Source organism: Amblyomma maculatum, chromosome 4 (assembly GCF_055883805.1).
Source record: "Amblyomma maculatum isolate TAMU_Amacu chromosome 4, ASM5588380v1, whole genome shotgun sequence".
In the NCBI taxonomy this organism is placed as follows: Eukaryota; Metazoa; Arthropoda; class Arachnida; order Ixodida; family Ixodidae; genus Amblyomma; species Amblyomma maculatum.
The window spans coordinates 97,308,088-97,329,895 of record NC_139347.1 but is presented as its reverse complement, the minus strand read 5'-3'; the positions used below and the strand labels follow the sequence as shown (position 1 = coordinate 97,329,895).

The 21,808-nt window shown below is 47.7% G+C and overlaps 1 protein-coding gene across 5 annotated transcripts in view; it reads left to right on the top strand.

Annotated features, from left to right (window-relative positions):
* The window catches only part of Orp8 (Oxysterol-binding protein-related protein 8), a 99,463-nt gene that overhangs the window by 4,278 nt on the left and 73,377 nt on the right, over positions 1-21,808 (top strand). For 2 of the 5 annotated variants that reach the window (XM_084602239.1, XM_084602237.1), the window contains exon 3: positions 2,102-2,250. The exons of 1 other annotated variant lie outside the window; for it this stretch is intronic. In XM_084602239.1, the coding sequence (XP_084458365.1) occupies positions 2,184-2,250 (67 nt within the window). In that variant the 5' untranslated portion in view covers positions 2,102-2,183. Of the gene's footprint in view, positions 1-2,101; positions 2,251-20,672; positions 20,766-20,791; positions 20,905-21,808 lie in introns of those variants that run through there. 2 more of the 5 variants (XM_084602241.1, XM_084602240.1) reach the window with 2 other exon arrangements.

The window sequence follows — 21,808 nt, the reverse complement described above, 5'->3', positions numbered from 1 at the left end:
ACGGTCCCTGTGCGCTTTTGCTTTCCTATCTGCCTCTTGCAAAACAAACTTGAACAGACTATCACCCTCACGCTCCATTAAAAAAAATATTTGTTCGTATCGAGTATGTCATGCTGGAAAGGACATTATCAGTCACAGTCTTCGGCGCTTGAGATTCTTCGACAAGCGATGTCTTAAACAAAACGGTGCTGTCGTTAGGTGCTTTGTCAAAGAAAAAAAAATTGCTGCCATCAGTACAACTTAAGCACTCAAAAAACGTATATTCCTGTTTTTGTTTGGAATACCGCAGCTACTGAAACATGCGACGGCATACTGCTGCATAGCAAACTCCACTTTGAACAAGCCACTCTGTGTCTTCTATATCCACGATAGAGTTTTCTGAGTACCTTTCATTCGTTACTTTTTTATTTTATTTTTGTGCTGTTAAACGTTTGTCGCGGTATCTCAACGGCAGGGCGCTCGACTGTTGATTCCGAGAACGGGGGGGTTCGATCCCGACTGTTTCGAAAGGCACTTCTCGGCTGTGGGATTTGGCTGCATGTTAAACAATTCCACGTGGTGAACGACACCGAAGCCCGCCCCTACAGCATTTGTCATATGCTACAGCTCTAGCCATCAAAAAGTCGATTTAGTACTTTATGAATTTAGTTGAATTTTAACTTATGCAATATCCAAAGCCCTCTCAATCCTTATAATATCGTTTTCTGCTTGCTAGGCAGCGTTTATGATTGCTTAAAGTGGAATAAATTCACTATTTCTGGCAACTTCATGGAAGAACGTAAGTGAATGGTTTAACGTTTTCTTTAACGTGTATATATTTTTGTTGCGAGGTGCAGTGGTGTTCAGTCTGGTTCTTAATTATAATATTTCATTTCTTGCTTATGACAAACATCAACAATATTCTTTTCTTGCAGACACTTCTTCTAATATGCATTTAAGTACAACCTACTACATACCATACTTTGTTGGAATTGTGTATTTCTTTATAGCAGCAGCTCAAATGAGCCGAGAGGATGAGTATTATTGTGGACAGAGCTATCTACCTCACGACTTTCTTTTGCTTTCTTCCACCTGGCAGTCGTGATTCCATACACCCACAAGCTGTCGCATAACTTGAAGAGAATTGGCGCTTGGGTGCAAACAAAGGTGGTCTTTTTCGCACTAGACAAGTTGGAAAAGTTGTGCAAAATAATAGCCTTCCCAGGAAGGAGCGTCAGTGGGTGTAAAAAGAAACACAAAGCGGTCGCATGCGAAAAAGCAGTTATGTATAGGATTCCGTTGACATGTGGAAGGGCATACGTTGGTCAAACGGGGCGCTGTTTAAATGATAGGATCCGTGAGCACAATAACAATTTAGAGCAGAAAAGGGACGGGAATCTTGTGTTGACCATTGCCAGGACTGCAAGTGTGAACCGTGCTTCCAAAACACGGAAGTAATAGGCCGAACCGAGACCAAACAGCAAGAGAAATTATTGAGGCAGTAAACATAGCAGATGGTAAAGAAACATGTGTGAGCAGCACTTCCTTAATACTTCATGCAAAGGAAAGGGCTTTTTGGAAGGGAGAAGGTGACATTTTATATCACCCGACGGATTTGGTTGTTCACTTTCTATCGCTGTCTGTGTATGTAAAGACATGCTTCATGAATAAAACCTCATTGGTCAGTTCAGCGCAATTTATGCTTGTCTTCTTATCTGTCTGTGTTTCTAGCGCTGTTTTAACATAATGACTTTATAAGCATTGAGAAGGCTTTGGATATTGCATAAGTTAGAATTTAACTAAATTCAGCAAGTAGTAAATCCAACCTTTGACGCCTACATCACATGAACGTTTGGATCGCGGGTGGGCTCGTGCGGAGACCCAGGAGGCCTGCGTGCCTCGAATTCTTCGCATAATAAAGTTTTTCCTCCTCCCCCTCCTCCTTAAGGGTGCGTGGAATTCGATGACGGTCGAACACGCGGTAGATAATTTTTTTTTTTTAATTCGAATCAAAGTCGCCCATATTTTTCCTCATTTTTTTTTTTTAAATTTTGGCCGATTTCAAAATAACATGTTGACAGAACGGAGAACTCCAGAGCTTCATTTTTTTTTTTTTTTTCAGGAACAAAGCACAAGCACGGATAATATATAAAAAAAGTCACTGGCAACACCCTAGTAAATCGCGCCAGAACATAGGGCTGAACATGGACAGTTTTCAAAACAAGCGCTTTCAGCATTATATTCGTTTTTATAATTTTAAACAATATATTGGTACGTATTTTTAATCCGTAATATTTTGTAGGTACTTAGGATTCTTGAGAGGGAGTTTCATAAAAGTCGAAGATGGTGTTTCTTAAATTGGAATCAAATTTGAGCATTTTTTGCTGTTTTCGAATTTTGGCCGCATTTGATGCGTTGCGGAGAACACACCTAGTGGTCTGGAGCTCCCAATTTTGCCTGACATTAAGGAAATAACCTTAGAAATAAAGAGAAGTTCTAGTGCTAACGACATAACGCATATCATGCCCGTGTTTAAGGTTGAAATTGAAATTTGTTTTCTGCGCGTCGCTTCTGGAGCAATGTTTGTGACTTTATTTACTTAATGAAGTGTAGCAACAAAACAATTTTTTAATAATTATCATAAAAGTAAAAGGTGCGTATAATTTGCGAGTAAAAAAATAATGGATGGCAATAGTTTAGTGCGCAAGCAACGGGTCTCCAAACATGCAACTTTTTGAAATGGCAAAAACAGCGTTTCCCACCTCTAGCGGTATACGATTTTCTCCGAGAAAACTACTGCATATCTTGCAAAACTAAAGTTCTTTCCTTTGTGCCGAGACATCTGCCCACCACATATAAAAATTTAATTGAAAACAAAAAAATGGTCATGGGACCTCGGTTATATTGTCCTTATCTGAACACACCCATATATATATATATATATATATATATATATATATTTATTTATTTATTTCCTTATTACCGAATCTTGGCATTCTGAAGTTATTTTACATCAGTTTACAACCTGGTATTGAGCCTTGCAGCTAACATATATCAATCTGTGAAAAAAAAAAAAAAAAAAAAAAAATATATATATATATATATATATATATATATATATATATATATATATATATATATATAGCAAAAAATTAGCCGTTCGTTTTTTATACTTCAAAAACTAACGAATTGGTCATTTTCAGGCCCGGTTAATCGCCTAGGCTGAAAAGCCAGAATACGCACGGTGCTCTTATCCGCTGCTTTCTTGCACTACACCTGGCGTTTCTTGAAAGGTGAACTATAAGGCGAAAAAAAAAAATTATTTCTAAAGCGAGGTGGTTTCATTGATATTGCAATAGGAGTCTTGTCCGACACCGTGGTCTTGGCTGACATCGGCAAACATATTAATCGCGCGACGGGCCACTCCTGTAGTAAACTTACGTTTAGGTGATCGTGATCTCAGATTTGTAGCCGTCCGTTAGTAATAGCCGTATCACTTTTATTTTTGTTTAAATTTCGAAAACGTGATTTCCGTTACCACTCTGGCTCACCGAGTTTCGTTCGCTGCGCGCCCTGTTGCGTAAAGCGCGCGCTGCAAAGCGACGTCAATCACAACACGTCACTCAGTGCCGCAACTGCCGCGTGACTTGCCGTGTCCGCGCCCGAGTTGCGGCAACTTTTTTTTTTTCTTTTTTTGCGGCTTGGCGTGTAACTGCTTTAGGTAATTGTAAAACGATTGTTTCATTGGTTTGTATGATTTAGTGTCCCGAAGTGAGTCAGGCTATCACAAGTGTACCAGTAAAATCAGTTGACCAGCTTAATATTTATCATAGTTCGCCTGTTTTCTGACGTCTTCCAATACTGCTGTTACAGCCCCCCCCCCCCCCCCCCCCTTCCCGTTTTTTTTTTTTTTTTTTTTTTTTTAATTCTGGTTCCCCTTCGCTAAAGCAATCTACTTCTAGGTGCATAGAACTGTAGCGTGTGCGCGGTGCACTAATTTGTGATGCGGTATAGTGGTCCGCAGGGAGAGGTTGCAAATTACCGGGAGTGCGAGAGACGGCATACGGCGCAAGGCACTCCGAATCGGCATGTCCCCGTTGGTTAATTCCGCCTATTCGATTTATACTTGGCGCGACCGGTCGATGTGGTCGGCTAAGCGCGCGGCTGCGGGTCGCGTCACAGAACCGACACGGCGGCTGCGCGGTGTGCCATTTCACTGTGCCTGCCACGCGGACGACATGCGCAGACAGATACAATTGTCCAAGTGAGTCACGTTGCAGCCCCTGTACCCCAACAACGCACGGGGTGTCGTCTTCCCAATACGCACGTACTCCGGGGCTGATGCTAGCGAATAGAATTATCTCGGGGCTCGCGTTACTCTAGCCAGATCTTGTTTGTGTCGCTTCTACGTGACTTCGTGGGCAAGTAGGTCGGATGGAGTCCTTGTTGTTCTTCGAGACTTTCGACTGCTTGGCTTTTTCCGTCCCTTTTCTCATTCGACCCCGCCGGGGTGGCGCAGTGGTTACGGCTCTCGACCAAGGATGCGGGGTTGGAGGCAAAAATCAAGACTCCCGTGTGCTGTGCGATGTCAGTGCACGTTAAACAACCCCAGGTGGTCGAAATTTCCGGAGCCCTCCACTAGGGCATCTCTCATAGCCTGAGTCGCTTTGGGACGTTAAAAACCCCACAAACCAAACCAAACTTTTTCGCATTGGTTCGTAGAAACGCTAATCTTTCGTCGATAAGGGTAGGTGAAAAAAAAATAAAATTCCTAAATAAAAGCTGCGTTTGGACTAAAAGCAGCCTTCTTAGCGCTGTGATAATTCGGTATATGCCTACTTAATTTTGTGTTCAGTGGGCATAGTTGGTTCTTTGCGATGGCACGTGTGTTGACACCGCGCAGAGATGAACGCGGCCGAAAGCAGAAGAAAAAAAGAAAAACTATTACAGCACAGGTAGCGTACGTGAATATCCCGACTATGAGAGGTGCACACATATGGTTTGGTTTGGGGATTTAACGTCCCAAAGCGACTCAGGTTACGAGAGACGCCATAGTGGAGGGCTCCGGGAATTTCGACCACCTGGGGTTCTTTAACGTGCACTGACATAGCACAGAACACGGGCGCCTTGCTTTTCACCTCCATCGAAAAGCGGTCGCCGAGGCCGGTATTCGATCCCGCATCCTTGGGAACAGTCTCTCACAGCCCACAAAGCAAGCTTTCCGCTGTAGAAAGAAATGGCCGCATGTGGTTGGTGCATGCGAACTTCGTTGTAGGCAGTGAAGCATTTGCGGTTTGCGCTGGGGGCTTTTCGCCCTCGCTGGGTCAGTGAAGCTGCCGGCACAATTGCGTCATTGATTGACGGCGCTAAAAGCAGTGCTTATAGAGGGCGTTCTCCTTTTTCTTTTTTTTGAAAACGCACGACTTTCGGCGCGAGATAACCATGATGTGTTTAGCCGCAACGTTGAAGTCAGTAGTGTTTTAGAAATTCTTACAAATAATATGGCTATCAATAATGGCCGGCTACAAATCCCCAATTTCAGCGAGAAACCTAACTGTGGCAGTAAATTATCAGAAGTTAGTGAACTAGCTAACTAGGTAATGTTATTCCCATATGTTTTGATCTCCGCCAACGCTGGTTAAATATGCTCATATTCTAGTCGTCGTTCCGCATTCTTTATATCGGATGTACAGGGTCGTCCACGTTAGTCTTAACACGGTCGCTGCAATATGATGCAAGCATGAGATGGGCCTGGACGCCACCACCGAGACCGTCTCGAGTTCTCGGTGTGTCGACCTGTAGGCGGTGCTTCGCATATATCCCGCCAATTAGCTTCAGTGGACGCCGTACACTAGAGAGCGACCACATGTTCAAATTAAGATTAGACGACCCTGTACGTGTAATCAGGAGTGACTGTTAACGAAGCTGTTTGTACAAAGCGGCATTTATCGGTTTCTCATCCGGAGTTCGTGACACCCTACTGCCATGCTCTTTTCCCCCTCTTCGTAACGATTTGCAATATCCTGCTACCTCGTGAACCATGACTACACACTTGTTGACTCGGCCAATGCTCGGATATCTGCAGGGCCGCTTAAGGCCGTGTTCCCACTCTGCAAGAGATAGCGTGCGTTATCCTCGAATAAATAAAATGTGTACGCTTCCAAGCCTTCGTGTCCTCTCGACAGCGCGTATGCGGAGCTCATGTGTACCTATAGCCCTCGTACGATGACAAGCACTCTGTTTTCGGAAACCAGGTCACTTTACTCAGACCCATAGTTCGTTGACTCTGTCTATTGGCCGCAAGCCTCGGCTGGCGAGAGGTGGGCAAAAACTCAGTTCCTTTGCAATCTGTGTAGCCCCGTATGCAGAGAGCGCGATCAGCTCCTGAGCATCGACCGGTGTGTAAACCAGTCATCCTGTTTAGCGTGGAATGGTCATTACGACGTCTGTGCTTGCGGGGATAATCGAGCTGTGAAACGGGTGGAGTGAGAGAGACTCAGAACGCTTGAACGCGGCCCGCATTTTTAGTTTCGTTGCATTCTGTTTTGTGTATGGTATCGATCCCGAGACCTGTCGGAAGATTGACACACAAGCCCGGCCCAGGTGAGAGCTCTGTTTACAGTTTCCGTTGCAGCACTGTATCGGCAAGCGCGAACTGTGTAGGCCCATCGCAGTGTAAACGGAGGGGTACTTTTCGGGTTTCGCTGTAGTATCACCGCAGCTTTCCTGGCAGGCTATTGCATAACGGTATGCATTTAAAGCGACAAATAGAGCTGTACGCTTAGTGCGAGTCGCCAATTCTCGTGTGCATTGTGGCTGACGTTTTATGGTATTCACTGTAATAAGGGAGTAATTTCCCATTGACATCCACCCAAGCGCAGCCATACGGCTACAGAGGGAAGCTATGCAGCTTTCTCAGAAACTTCGCAGTTAAAGCTTGGGTGTATGTCAACGAGTAATTACTCCCTTATTACAAATCTACTCCACCTTGGGGGATTCCCCTAACAATATTCGATCGACACCGTTCCCATTTCAAATTATTGATCAGTTCGCTCTCACCCTACCATCTGATCTGTTCACCGTCCTGCTTAGCTCTGTTGGTAGAGCGACTAGCTGCCCCGGAAAGGCGATGGTCCCGGGTTCGATCACCAGACCAGGACGAATTTTTCTTTAACTACTCTAGTTTCGGAGAAAGCTGTATAGCTTTCCTTTGTAGCCGTATAGCTGCGCGTGGGTGGATGTCAATAAGTAATTACTCCCTTATTACAAAACTATATACTCCACTTTGGGGGATTCCCCTAATTATTCGATCAACATGGTATTCACTGACGTCACAGCAGCCGCCAATTTGTTGTTTGTGGAGCGCTGAGGAAGACCACCAGCGTGCCTAAAGGGGTTATCGCCTCCTTCTCCGGCTCGTAACTCTGAAGCTACGCGCGGGATAATTGTCTATGACGTGATGTCACGTGACTACCCTTATAACACGTTCCTCTACAGCGACCGCCAGCCGCCTACACATAAATCATGGGTTTCCCTAGGAATTTAAGCTAAGGGCGTGTCTAAATTTTTAGGGAAATATTGGTTTTGTTTTTTGGGGTTTTAACGTCTGAAAGCGACCTAGGCTATGAGACGCCGTAGTGGAGGGCTCCGGTAATTTTGAGCGCCCGTTTTTGGGGAGGAGGGAAGAATATTGAGCGTAGCTGAAAAGCAGTGTACTTTTGGTCAGTGCAAATAAACATCGTTGTGGTTTAAGGGGATGCCTTCATAGAAACGAAGGGATATGCAAACGAGCGGGTGTGTAGAGAAATCATCGTACTTAACGACTGACTGATCGGGGTATGCTTTTTACCGCTATTACAGAGACAACCCATGCCAAAACACCTAGGGCGTTTAGACACCGGGTGTACCGCTGTCGCAAGACACTAAGCGCCTATGTGCACGTGGCCCCCTCAGGGGTCAATTGCTGCACCTGGCCCCGTTGAGGCTATTGGAATACATGTATTATACTGTAGCGGTCTATGGTAAAGCGCTCTAGCAGAGCGTTCTTTGCCCGCTTAGGGGCAGTAACGGTATAGGGCTCGCAAAGGTAGAGCTGCAGTTTAGCCCCTACTTATGGGCCGAGTGAAAGCGTGAATCTAAGGGCCACCGCCTGTGTGATAAAATAATCGAAACCTACACATAACGGAGGTGTTCTTACCAAGAAGGTGAGGCAACTTTTGTTCCTTCGTGTAGTAGCTGAACTGCTCGAAGGGTGGTGTACCCGCGACGAATTATCGTCACGTATCCATGCACCGTGATTTGCAAACAATGCAGCGCCAAGTGTCGTCGCAAAACCGCATCGGGCCACCCGGAAGAGGCCGCTTACATAGGCGAATAAACGGCACTGCTTTTCGACGCGAAGCCTGTGAAGGCCTTCGAGAAAGAGAGGCAACCGTGGACGTCCTGCGGGAAGCACCGCGAGCGTCGAACGATCGCTGTCTCGTGTTCCGCTCAGTGACGGCAGCGACCGCGGCTGAAGCTTTGGATCGGGGTCTGTGGGAAGTCAGGAAAGCCAGCGTGCGTCAAACGGGGGGTCGTGTTCCGGACTGCGCGAAAATTTTGCCATGAACTGCAGTGCGTGGGGGGTTTTCTAACAGGTCGGAGATTTGTGTAGCTATTCATGCCCGTTAAAATCAATGACGTGAGTCCTTGACAAAAAAAAAAAAAAAAGTGTGTGTGTGGGGGGGGGGGGGGGGGCACATCTGGTCCTTAATTAGCTTGAGGAGACGGCGTTAAATGCCTCCGTTTGCGCTTCCTCTAGCGTATCTTCGTTCGTGTACTTAATACTCGCTTAATCGCTACTCTCTTAAATTGTCTCTATTATCCCGCACATACACATTATATCTTACAGATTATGTGAACGACTGCTCGACGTAATGCCCCGCTTTAATCAAACCGTAACGAACGAGCCTGCGGGGCTACTATTATGTATTTCTCGTGACCCGACGACCTGCCTGGGCCCAAGATGTCACCTGCCAGATGTACAGTAGTGATTTTTGAAGCTGAAGTTTCACTGCTGTAATCAGCTGGAGCCTTCAGCGTAGTGTCGGTGGGTGCTTAGGGAGGATGACAGTAGAATCAGTTGGTCATGACATTTGAATTAACGTTAAACCTGTGCCACAGGCAGGAGCTTAAGTGTCCCCAATAAGGCAGCGCCTTAGATTGATAGGACGTGATAGGGAAATAATGTAGCAGGCAAAAGAAGCTCCCGCTTCCGTCCATAGTTTAACGAGAGCTAAACCACAGCTAATTATTTCATCGATTTTCCGGAGAGCGGGGATTCGTAAGCTGTCGCAAAAAAATAAAAATAAAAATAAACAGTCTGTGAACTTATCTCTTCTGATATCGCCCCGCTACGGTGGTGCAGTGGTAAGACGCCAGACTACTGTGCTGGAGTACCCGTGTTCGATCCCGCTTCGATAGAGGTGAAACGGAGTGGCGTCCATGTGCTGTACGATGTCAGTGCAGGTTAAAGAACCCCAGGTGGCGGAAATACCAGAGTCCCCCACTACAGCATCTCTCATAGCCTGAGTCGCTTTGGGACGTTAAACCCTACAAACGAATCATTTAATACCCCAGTGTGTGGTCAGCTCTGTAAACGATTGACTGTGGCGTGATGGCTGGCTTGTCCCGGTAATGCGCGCGAGCGCTCCAGACGTCCAGTATCGGCACCCAATGAAAATCGTCCGTTCCTTCTCACGCGGACGGGCGCGCGCGTCTCACGCGGTGTGTGTGATAACGCCACTTGTTGACCCACCTTTTTTTGTTTGTTTATTTGTTTGTAGCCACTCGCTGTACGTGCTATCGGGTTCGCCTCCCCGGCGTCTCTGTTGTATACGAGGGGGTGCGGATATGTCCCTAGTCCCTAGCTTTAAGTACCGCTGCAGGAATGAAATTCGCTAGTTATTCAACGCGTTCTCTGCGAAGGTGAATGGCCTTTTGACATCTGCTATGCAGTCTCTCATGGTCCTTCAGAAAAATGGAATGTGGTCGTGCTTAAGACCCCCCTTTCTTGCAAATGCGATGGTTCTTTACGGGCTTCAAAGATATATGCACCCTTCAAGTGTTGTTTGAGATCGTGAAACAGATGACACTCCCTGTTTGTGTGCAAAGTCCGAGGGGCAAGATAATGGGAATGTGGTACTGTTCGAAATTTGACGTTGGCAGTGTTTTTACAGAGGCTTTGTGTGCTAGGTCGTTGCCCTGCAAAAACACCTCTCCCTTTAAGGGCTTTCGTCGATGTTTTTCGGAACAGCTTTAGCACATCAGTTGATTGGTTGGTTGGTTTGTGGGGTTTAACGTCCCAAAGCAACTCAGGCTATGAGAGACGCCGTAGTGGAGGACTCCGGGAATTTTGACCACCTGGGGTTCTTTAACGTGCACTGACATCGCACAGCACACGGACGCCTTGCTTTTCGCCTCCACCGAAAAGCTGCCGCCGAGGCCGGGATTCGATCCCGCGACCTTGGGAACAGTAGTCGAGCGTCGTAACCACTGCGCCACCCCGGCGGGTAGCACATCAGTTGAAACCGCGCACCCTTTTGAAAAGTATAAAGTTCTCAGTTATGCAGTTAGCCAGTGTTCTGTTTTCCCAACCACTTTGTGAATTGTGGGCACATTTTGTCGCACCTACATGCCTCTGTGTTTTTTTTTTTTTTTTTATCCTCGGTGTTGCAGGGTCATATTTTGCAGTCTAACTGCGCAACATTTCGCTAGCAACATTTCGCTATGTATAGAGCGGCCCTCTCCACGGTGTTGCTGACAGAATATCGGAAATGACCTTTTGTTTGCGTCAAGAAAAAAAATCGCACCAGACCACTGCTTCGGCCGGGAATTCCATAGTGATTGCCAACAACCGAACGAAAAAAAAAAAAAAAAAGCTATGAAATTTCGATAGTCTAAATAAATTTAGCCTAGAATGTTCTGAGGTGATATATACGTTTCTAACAAAATATCCAATGTTGTCATTGCTCCTTGAGATCAGGAGACGCGAGATCGAATCCCGGCCTCGGCGGAAAAAGCAAGGCGCCCGTGCGCTGTGCGATTTTAGTGCACGTTAAACAACCCCAGGTGGTCGAAATTAACGGCAGGTTCAATAAAAACAAACTACTCAGGGACAGCGGAGGAGGCGGCTATCGCCATTGCGATGGTCAGCACCAAGCGGTTACCATAATTACCGACTCCAAATCTGCTATAAACAATTTTACCAGGGGCATGATCTCCAAAGAGACAGAGCGAATTTTAAGATATAAAGACTGGAACCAAAAGGGGGTGGAATTAATATGGGTGCCGGCACACTCGGGGAACAAAGGAAACGAGTTTGCTCACAGTATAGCTCGAGGTTATGTCAGCCGAGCAGTGAGCCAGGTTGATTCCCCCAATTTCTCGAGAGATGCACTAATCTCATTTCATGACTACACTAATCACTTTAGACTAGAAAGGCGGATGTATCATCCACCAGACAAGAAACTAGACAAAAGGCAAGAAGTAATCTGGCGTCGGATCCAGACGCGTGCCTTCTTCAGCCCTTCTAAATTAGCGCACATGTACCCAGAACAATACAATCCAAATTGTAAACACTGCGGCGAAATAGCAGGATACGATCACATATTATGGAGCTACACAAAAGCGCCGCCACCAGCGGACCTACTACCAGTCCCTTTTTTTGAGCGGTGGGAGGCTATACTGGCCAGCTCAGACCCGTTGCAAGTTCGGGCTACTGAGTGGGCTCAAAAGGTCGCCGAGAGCAACGGACTTGAGGCCATCTAAGTGTAGCGCCCACAAATCGCTTATTGCTGACAATAAATGTTTTCCAATCCAAATCCGGAGTCCTCCACTACGGCGTCTCTCATAGCCCCAGTCGCTTTGGGACGTTAAACCCCACAACCACACCAAACCGAAGCTCAGAACTTCTTTGCATCCCCCTCCGGTAAATGTGTACACTTGGAGCTTTAGTTTATTCGTTGTACCCAGTATATGCACTTCTCCCTCGGTTGCTACCAAAAAATGGCGGTGTAACGGTTGCGAAGCGCGAAACACTATAGGCCTGTGACGTGGCGAGGTTTCACTCCACGAACGCTGCCAAGCGTGAAAGGCAGTTACTATAGCTTCTGAACTGGGACTTCTTAGAAATCCTTCGCCGTTTCTCCTCGATCGTTCTTCTCGTCCTTCCCGCTTTTTTTTTTTAATTAACAGACTTCGTTTCGCGTTTTGAACGCGAGGGCGTTAATGTCGAAAATGATTATCCGTCGGCCGCGTCGGCCATTTTTAACCCTCCTGCAGCCTCGAAGAATCACCAGCGTGGCTCTGGAAGGTAGTAATCCATTGATAGCGGGTTGCATGACCGGGCGCTGGCAGGCCGGAAGTGTACTGAAACCCATTTTTCTTTTGCTCTTGGAAGCTAGTCGCCGGACATGTGATTGGTCGGCAGTTTGCGTGATGTCACGAGAACCAGGTGGCATGACCGAGTTCCTTTCCTACCAAAGGGTGACATTGGGAATCGAAAGCTCTAGACAGTAGCCCCCCTCCCCCTCCCCCCTTCCTCTCCTTTCCTAACCTTCCGCTTGAAGCTTCGCCGCCTGTAAAAATCACAAGCTTGGCCCTTAGAGGTATACCATAGCACGGAACACTTCTGTGACTAGCATATATATGGCTGTGGTGATCCGATTGAGCCCGAAACCTTCACATGAAAGAAATGTTAGTGGCTGCAGGACACTCCTTGTGGTCTATGTCCCCATAAAGAAAATTGCCTTCGCTCAGTAAATGATGCAGAAACGAGCATTGAATAATGCGCAATCATTTTAACGCTGACGCGTATGTGCCGCATTGATCTCGTTGATCGCCTTGAATTTCTTATTCAACTGTTGTGCGGTGCGTGGGTCGCGCTGGAAACACGAAACATCTCAGTGACACCTATCTCGCCGATAGCAGGGCTACAGAAGGCAGTGTATAGTGTATATAAAGCCACGCACTGTGTTATATATATATATATATATATATATATATATATATATATATATATATATATATATATATATATATATATATACCATAGAATAAGCTATGTTTTATTGCATATGCAAGGAAACTGGCGGGGGTTTGGGGTTCTGGATGTGGTATTCCGTTCTTCGCTGAGAGGGCAAGGTACTAAACGGATGGCACCACGTGCAACATGTCTACCACATTCTAGGGCATGGGCGGACGCATATTTGCAGTCACATCGGGAGGAGGTACGCGTGAACACGAGATCATGCTAAACATTGTGTGGCGCGCACTTTTCCTCGCCTATTTCAGCCTGTGCGGTGCTTGCTGCGACTGCGAAGGAACAGGTACAGGAGCCACGCATACGTATAAAAGGCAGAACTTCACCTGTAGTGGCCGACGACACATTTGCCCCCTTATTTTTGCCCCGTCCGTGGTGCCTAATGGCGCTTGTGCGCGTGTCGCGCGCGCCCAATCGGCGCCCGTTAATTTGCGCGTAACGGCTCGCTGGCCGCGCGCGCGCAGACGCCAGACCCGCGCCCAAGGGTGCGTTCGCGCAGCGTCTGCGGCCATATTTCCGCGGCCTTGGCGAGCGCGCGCGTGTCGAACTAAAGGAAAACCCGAGGAGAGGAGCCGCGTGCTGCTTCTTTTCCTTGCCGGCCGCGCGTTTATATATGCCAGAAACGGGCGGGGAAGGTGAATCGTCCAGGCGACGCGGAACGCTTTCGCGCGTGGAGAGTGCGTCGACGTGTATGCTAGGCGGGATGTTTATACAGTCCGGCGGAAGTATAGGGCCGCTCTGTGTGCGCCGCCTGTTTATACGGCGAGGAACGACGACCGCGAGACGGATTACATGCTCTCCGCATAAGCTCTGCTTTCCCTGCTGTTGTGTTGCGCTGCGCTGGAGTGCTCGTGCAGGCGGAGGAGGAGAGAGGTTACAACCACTGCAGTGGGCAGCTGCGAGGGGGCCCTGCGTCAACGTGCGTCGAGCTTTTGTTTCCTTTTGGGTGCCTCGATGCGGTCATCGAGCCAACCCGGCGCCTTGGTGGGGGCGTGCTTGTGATGTTCGCCAGGAGTCTGACCTATATAGCACTTTTGGTATCTTGGGGGGTTTGTGAAGCGCCTCCTCTCACCCCGGACGTTGTTCCCAGAGTGGCCGCAAGGGGCCCAAAGAAAAGGCCGATATGCTGAGTCATTAGCCTCTTCAGCTACCGCAGGAGGAGGTTGATGTCTCGACGTTCTGCGCATCAGCGCCTGCGAGTGGCGTTCGGGCTTGGTGACATGGATACATAACATATGCGGCAGCGCACAAAGGTCATTTGTCAGGATGGCATTTCGCTGTGTGTCAACAACGCGTTGGGACAAATAGAGAGTTATTGGGTTTGTGTGTCTGCTCCTGAGACCGGAACATCACGTCTCTGCTGTGTGAAGCTCCGGCTTCTGTGGTCACATGCACTGAATTGCTGCAGAGTGCGCGAGTGTCGTTCCGTGCATGTCGCTGCGGAGGTCTGCTGGGTGGTTGTGACATGGGCTCTCTTCCAACGCCGAATCGAATATTATTTGGCCAACACCTTGCGCGTGTTATCCACTTGTGCCGAACTGTTGGTAACCGTTACTTTCTGTGCATTTGGCGGAGTTTCTCCGCGGCATTTCGTATCTCCCCGTTTATCCCCCGGCTGCCTTAATTCCTCAAAGTTCTAGTCGTATGATTAGCCTGTTCGGTACGGTTCCCTTATTTCTGTTTGAGCGAGAGTAGCATTGGTGTTTTAGCCGGCTTGTATACGAGGAAAGCGCCGTACGTGGCGCGCTATAGGTGCGCACATGATGAGCCCCGACTAATGTGTGGCTATTAAAATCAATGTTGGCGGACATAAATTGGCTATACTCATTTATGATAATTTAGTTTTAAACTAAGCGTTTGCTTTCAATTGGTTATTTATAACCGGCCGTTAATAATGCCCACGTCGGCTTTTCGAATTTCGAAAATTCGATTCTCCGTGCCGCTTAGGCTCAGACAAATGTGGACTCTATATCGCGCCAAACGGCGTGCGTTTTCAGAAAAAAACGCACCCGGGAGTACTACTGTCCTCAGACAGCGCCGTCGCTCAGTGGCGCCAGTGTCGCATCGCTTCCTCTTCTTCCCCGTGTGCTGCAGCAGCAGTAGGCGGCCGCGGTACGACTACTCCGTGGTTGTCGCTTACTGCGCGGGTTTTTCGAAAGCGCGCGTCTCCTAGTTAGCGCGAGATATTCAACATTTGATGAGCCGCAGCGCCGAGGGCAACCGCGTTTCCGGAATTTTAAGAAATGATACTGTTATTACCGGCGGCCGGCTACAAATCTCTGGTTGCAACTTTAGGTAGTTATTTGTAATAGCAACAAAATTCCACTTTGACTATAGTGTCGCGCCACCAAAGTTGCAGGCTTTATTACCTTATAGGATATGATTATCAGATTTGTCTAGCCACATAGCTGTGCATCATCCGCGGTACCTTAATTACCTGGGGACATAGCGTAATTGAACGTGCTGCAGTGGACAGATAGCAATTAAATTTAATTGGATTGATTTAAATGTCACAGTTGAATGAATTGGCGGCGAGCAAGTGATAAAAGGGAGCGAAGCAAGAGAGGATCTGGGAGACGACTGGTAGCTGAATGGCTTGTGAGGTCATGGCGACAGCTGAGGAATGCGCACCTGAAAGACGACTGCCACGTCGAGAACACAGAGGATGTTGCCGCCGGAAGGTGCACGCTGTATTGGCTGTATGACGAGGATGCACGAATGCGCGACACGAGGGTGAAAGTTCCAGGACAGAATGCAGGGCTTTGCGGGATAAAGCATAACTTTTCACCGAATCATGCTCTGGATTTGGAAAGCCTACCTTCACTGATGTATTTTTTTTTTATTTCTGGCTTCCTTACATAGCTTGCATTCCGACTTCTTGGGGCTATCCTCTTTCAGTTTCGCAACACAGTTTCCAGTGACAGCGTGACGGGAAAAAGAGAATAGCGTGTCTACTCGAGCAACACCCATGGTCTAAGGCGCAGTTTCGTAACCAAGGGTTGTCCTACCGCCGTACGTTATTGGCGTTGACTTGCCCCTGTTGACACGGGGTCTCGTGTTCCACCTAATGTGTTTATCGTGGAAGCGAATGTCTTCTCGCGTCAGCTGTCCGCACGTGTGCCACTTTCCATATAGAGCGACGTCTGGAAACGAGACGCGGGTTGCGGAATCGTTCACAAGTGGTTGCTCCGTGCGAGGACGTCGTGGGCCGTGTTCTCAACATGTCGCCACGGCCTTAACGCTGGCGATTTCGTCACGGCATTAAGGTTCGTTAACGTCGTCGTCTCGGCCAGGCCACCTATAGTGCTTGGCGTTCACGTCTGGCGTTTGCCGCAGCGTATGAACGGCCCCCATGGTTAAGCCGCGCTGCTTGGCGGTACGTCACTGAATTAATAATTTAAAACATAATACGTCAAAATTGTCACGTGGCCCAATCCAGTCCAATTTTATTCCAATATCAACATATACAGTGATTGATATTTGGGAAAGGGGACAAAAAGCCCGAAAACAGGGCTTGAACAACGTCTACTTTATATCGTCTATTTTATAGCGACGCAACCAAACATGAATAAAACACAAATTGTCACATAAGAACAAAATAGATGCAAAGAATAGGTAAGTGGCCCTTAACACACAATCTTAGCAGAAAAGACAACAGTAGCATTACCGAAGGCAAATCTGAAACGAACGGCCGAACAAATGCTTACAGAGTAGCTCACATGTACGGGCCAACATATAGTAAAAATGCAGGAAGACAAATAATTGTGTTTAATCAGTTGTCGATGTGTCAACTGATGTATACTGAGCGTAGCATTGAATCACCATGTCTTGTGCGAATGCGCGGAATCGCCCAAGTCTCACGAAGGCGAGTGTTCAGAATATTTCTGTTTAGTGTTGGACAGGACATGCTCACACGGCATTTGTTTTTCTTTGTAATCTGTTTGACAGCACCTTCTGAGAGTGTATGCGGATAAAAATCAGCAAACGGTACCAGGTTTAATTCCCTGAAAGGTGGTTCGTAATTACCTAGATATGAAACATTCGTGATCGCTCGAAAAGCCTTCTTTTGTGTTAATGTAACTTGATTGATGTTTAGTTAAGTGGTCGCACCTCAAACTAAATATCAGTAACTAATAAAAAAAGGGAGTTATAAGGAGTTCTACACGTCTGGGGAGGCACCGTCTCAGTTTAAAAAGTACTCCGGATACTCGGGATATTTTCGCACCTATATTGTGCAAATCATAAGACATGCGCTATATTCAAAGAGTACTCACAAACATTTAACTGCGGCCGCAATTTCAGTGACCAAGTTTTCACGCCGCAAAACGTATTGCCAATTAATTTTTCAGTTTTTAGGTCGAAAAAAGGCAGCCTTTGTTTTTGTTATATTCAAGACAAGAGAATTGGCAGTAGACCATTGCAAGATACCTTCATAAGTACACGTGTTTGCTTTCATAGCAGCATCACCTGGATCTCGTGCAGTGAGCCGGTGTGGTGCAGTGGTAAGACGCCCGACTACTGTGCCGGAGTTCCCGGGTTCGAACCCGACCGCGGCGGCTGCGTTTCGATGGAGGCGAAACGAAGTGGCGTCCGTGTGCTGTGCGATGTCAGCGCACGTTAAAGATCCCCGGGTGGTCGAAATTACTCCGTAGCCCTCCACTACGGCTCCTCTTTCTCTCTTTCCACTTTCATTCCCACCTTTCTCCCTTCCCTTACGGCGCGGTTCGGGTGTCCACAGAGCAAGTGCGACAGTTACTGCGCCTTTCCCTTCCTGTGAACCAATTTAACTTTTATTAAGGATCCGCTCGCTCATTTCACTCGCTTAATCTCTCTCTCTCCCTCACTTCCTCTCTGGCTCGAATGCACAGAATAAGCAACCGTGAGATGTTACGAATCTCCGTGATCTCGCCTGTTTTGCGCTGCTTGGAACTCTAATCAGCAAGAGTCTTCGCCGCAGGAGGGTCTTCTTTAACAAGGCCGGAAACAAGAAATCAACACCGGCAAAAAAGGCCAGAGAAAGTAGCGTGCAGCAACGGAAAAGTATGCATCCAGAAGAGGCAGACAGTCTTAACAAGATAACTAAAATTACTCTTGTTCGAGTCCTGCAGCCGATGCTGGCGGCAGCGCAATTTTCTGGGCCTGGCGACTATCCATCTGCCAGTGACGCACATTACGAATGCGATGGCGCGCGGTACACGTCTGACAGCGTTTTCCTTCTTTTCTTCATCCGCGCATTCTACGAACGCCTGTTTTCGCATATAGCTGTAATATGCGCTGCCTTGTTGCTAGAGGGCGTCATTGCCCAGTGCGTACGCGCTCTCGAGTCGACGACTGTTAGCTTGCTTGAACTAGCTATACAGAGTGATATTTTTTATTATTTACAGATTTCATGAAAACAAAAAAACAAAAAACAGAGGTACCCCGGTGCGGTTAGTGCAGATGGGTTGAACAAAGAGGCGGACATTTTCCGGATCTGCGGTTCGCTAACTGCCCTAACAGGTGGTAACCGGTGTTGGGCAGCTGGGCGAGTCTGGTTCGGAAGGTTTTACGGCGATGCTGCAATGAGTCGTGCAAGGTGATCCGAGTGTCACGCGTCGTTCAAGCGCGGCAGAACGTCACTGGAAGACGACGAGAGAGAGTAGGAAGACGTTGCACAAGGTTCCGAAAATGTCGAAACCATTGGGCAACTTGTGCGGGTTATGATCGTCGGAGAAGTCCGCGATGTTGCTGCCGCATGTGCCGTGTTGCTGGCAAGTTCGTAGCTCGGCTGCTAAATGAAGAGTCGAATATGGTGGCCAGAAATCTGTCAGCGTACCGGTAATCACCCGTCCTTCATGTCGATGATCATTGCTGTGAATGGAACTTGCGCATGACCCTAAAACGAATCTGTAGAGTTGACCTTGACAACGACTGTGCCCAAAAAAGGTGAGGCAGGTCCACAACCTGACCGATATGTGCTTGCTTGTAGTCTTTTTCGACATGCACGCCTACGTTCGCGTCATTGTGCACCAAGAATGGACCGTCGGTAGCGAATTCTAGGTCCCAAGATGTTTGAGGAAGGACATTAAGCGAAACTGAATGCTCCGTGATGACACCTTGTCACCGAACTCTCTTCAGGAGCAAGTTCATCGCCCGAAACAACATAAGCACCACTTCCGCACCCACCCTCCTGGTGGCTAGAGTTCGCTCCTGCGGTCTACGCCCTCTTCCGAAAGATCCAGCTCAAAGGTCGTCGTTTCCCCACTGCAGAGATCCAGCGCGCATCAAGCGCTGACGCGCTTCGAAAAGAATTCGAAATGCGCATTCCAGCAGCGTCAGTGGTGCTTATTGCTCTGCAAAAGGGAATGTTTTGAAGGTGACAGGATGTAAGCGTAGAAAATTGAAGCACTTTTCAAACAAAACAACCTATAGCCTTCGCAACTTTTCGCTACACCGTTATTGCATGTTGTGTTGTGAGTTTGTATGAGGGGCCGGCTTCAAGCCAGGGTCCGGCCCCAGGCCCGTTACATTGCCTGCTGCATTACTGAGCTGAATGTTTTCCCGCAGCAGCTCAAGAGTTAAGATTCCTCGCTGTGTGCAAGCGTGTTCATCTGCTGGTATGTTAGAATAGGCCTGGAACCTGGGCTTCCCCCTATATTAATGCTTCTTGCAGACAGCTGGAGGCGTCCAAAGTAGTCCTGTCAACAGTATGTGGTGAGGATCGGAATGTTGCTGATAACCACTTTCTATACTCCCGGTTACTTAAATGCACGCATTTGTGCGCATAGACTGTTGTAACGTGAGACCGTTCCGCAGATGCGGACGCGCGGTCGAGTCCACTGCTTCAGTTAGAACAATTTAAGGAATAAAAAATAAACTAAAGCACCCGGCGCCAAGCGAACGACGAATGAACTCGTAAATCTCCTCCTTGTAGACGAGACAGAGCTCGCCTCCCTCTCCAGCGAAGGAAATAGAAAAAGGCACCCTGACGGCGAAACGCGGGGTGTGATTGTGAGTCCTTTTCGAGTTACCTAATACCCATTGTGTTGTAGACTACCGAAGGTGTATGGTGAAGTGGTAGGTAGCATCAAGATCGAACTATGCGACTGACGCCACTGATCGACACTATACATACACATTTCTTCCACGAGCGAATCAGTCCCAGTTCAGTTTAGTCGAACTACTCTCGCGCTGGAATTAAGAGGCTTTAAAAGCTCGCTTTAGATTGGCTGCTGTGCAGTGTTGTGTATTTTAATTTTATTTCAAGTTATACTGCAGCCAGACATCTACAAAATAAAAACACCTTGCTCTTGGCGCATGATAGCCTCAGTTGCTTATGCGCCAAAAAACCCAACACAACACAACTTCTTGTATACCATCATCGAGATATGACATCTGCATTTTGGATTCAATTGCCGCACCTGCTAAATGCTGCTTTACGTATACTATACTCTATACGCACGCTATTGTGTGCAGCTGGCGCCGGAGTTGCAAACGGCGCTACCGTTGCCAAGCGCGCGCTGCTTTGATAGATCCTTGTGCGAAGGAATTCTGCCGCGAACCGCCTGCGTTGCTTTGGGAGGCGCCTGCTCTTCCGAAGCTCGTAGGTGTCGCGTATGCGAGACCGGCTGCGCGATCGGTCTGTGCCCGCTGTCGCAGTCGATCGAGGAACGCGAACCGCTTTCATTCTGTCGCCGCTCGAAAATGCGGCCCGTCTTTCGCATTCGTAAGTTGTGTATATATGCAGTTTCCCGGCTGTCTTCTCGCTGTATGCATGTACCCGCTCGTTTCAGTCGCGTAGCGCCTGTATAGAGATTGCTGCAATAAGAAGAGCTCATGGTGCATGCTTTCCGCATTGTGCTTGGGTAAGATGTCTCCACAGTCTCCTGTGTGCGGTATTTATATTCATGTCGCATCAACATGGCCGATTTGTCTATCCATGCTCATGTCACTTTTAGAGCAGGCAACAGTGCGCCTGCTGCGCATCTATAATACGGCACTGTTGTATTAGTATTCCAAGCGTTACTCCGTTTTTTTTTTTTTTTTTTTGTTTCCTGTGCACGTTGCGCAAAACTGATTAGAGGTTAATAGAGTTTGTGCTCGCCGAACGAGCGCTCTAGGCGTACGGCATGCAAATTAAAGTCGGCCACTTTGGTGCCACGGGAAGAAGAGAAAAGGAGGGGGGATTTAGGTGTAACATAAATGCACTCGGGTTTCAGTAGAAAGGTGCTTTTTCTTTTCTTTTTTGACATTTCTTCTCCATGGGAATTAGGCCTCTGTGGTGTACGAACGAACTCGTTCTCCGTACCTTTGCACCCGGTGCTATCGCTTATCGTACGTGCAGCTGTCGATCTCGCCAGAGGATGGGGACGAAACAAGTCTGGCAGTCTTTGCTCGGGTCTGGGCGGAGTCCATGATATCCCGGCGACGTGACAACGCGGACACGATGCCGGCGGGTTCGTACGCTGTGTGCGTTTATACAGCATGTAGGCGCGGGCCCAGGAGCTACGAACAATTAGCTCCTACCGCGTCCTATATTATTGTGCCAGTGATCCGGAAGCATGGAGTGCAGCTTTCCTCGCTGGTGCGTGGTTTATTAGTTTCAAGAATTCCGTGGTACGTGTACACGCGTACAAACCGGTGTACGTGCGTGTGCGAGCTACGCGTGTGCATATATACAGGGCGCATCGCGTTACTCGGTGATGGGAACATCCAATTGAAACCGTGGGTTGGTTCACTTAGCTTTCACCATTCAGACTAAACGAAGTA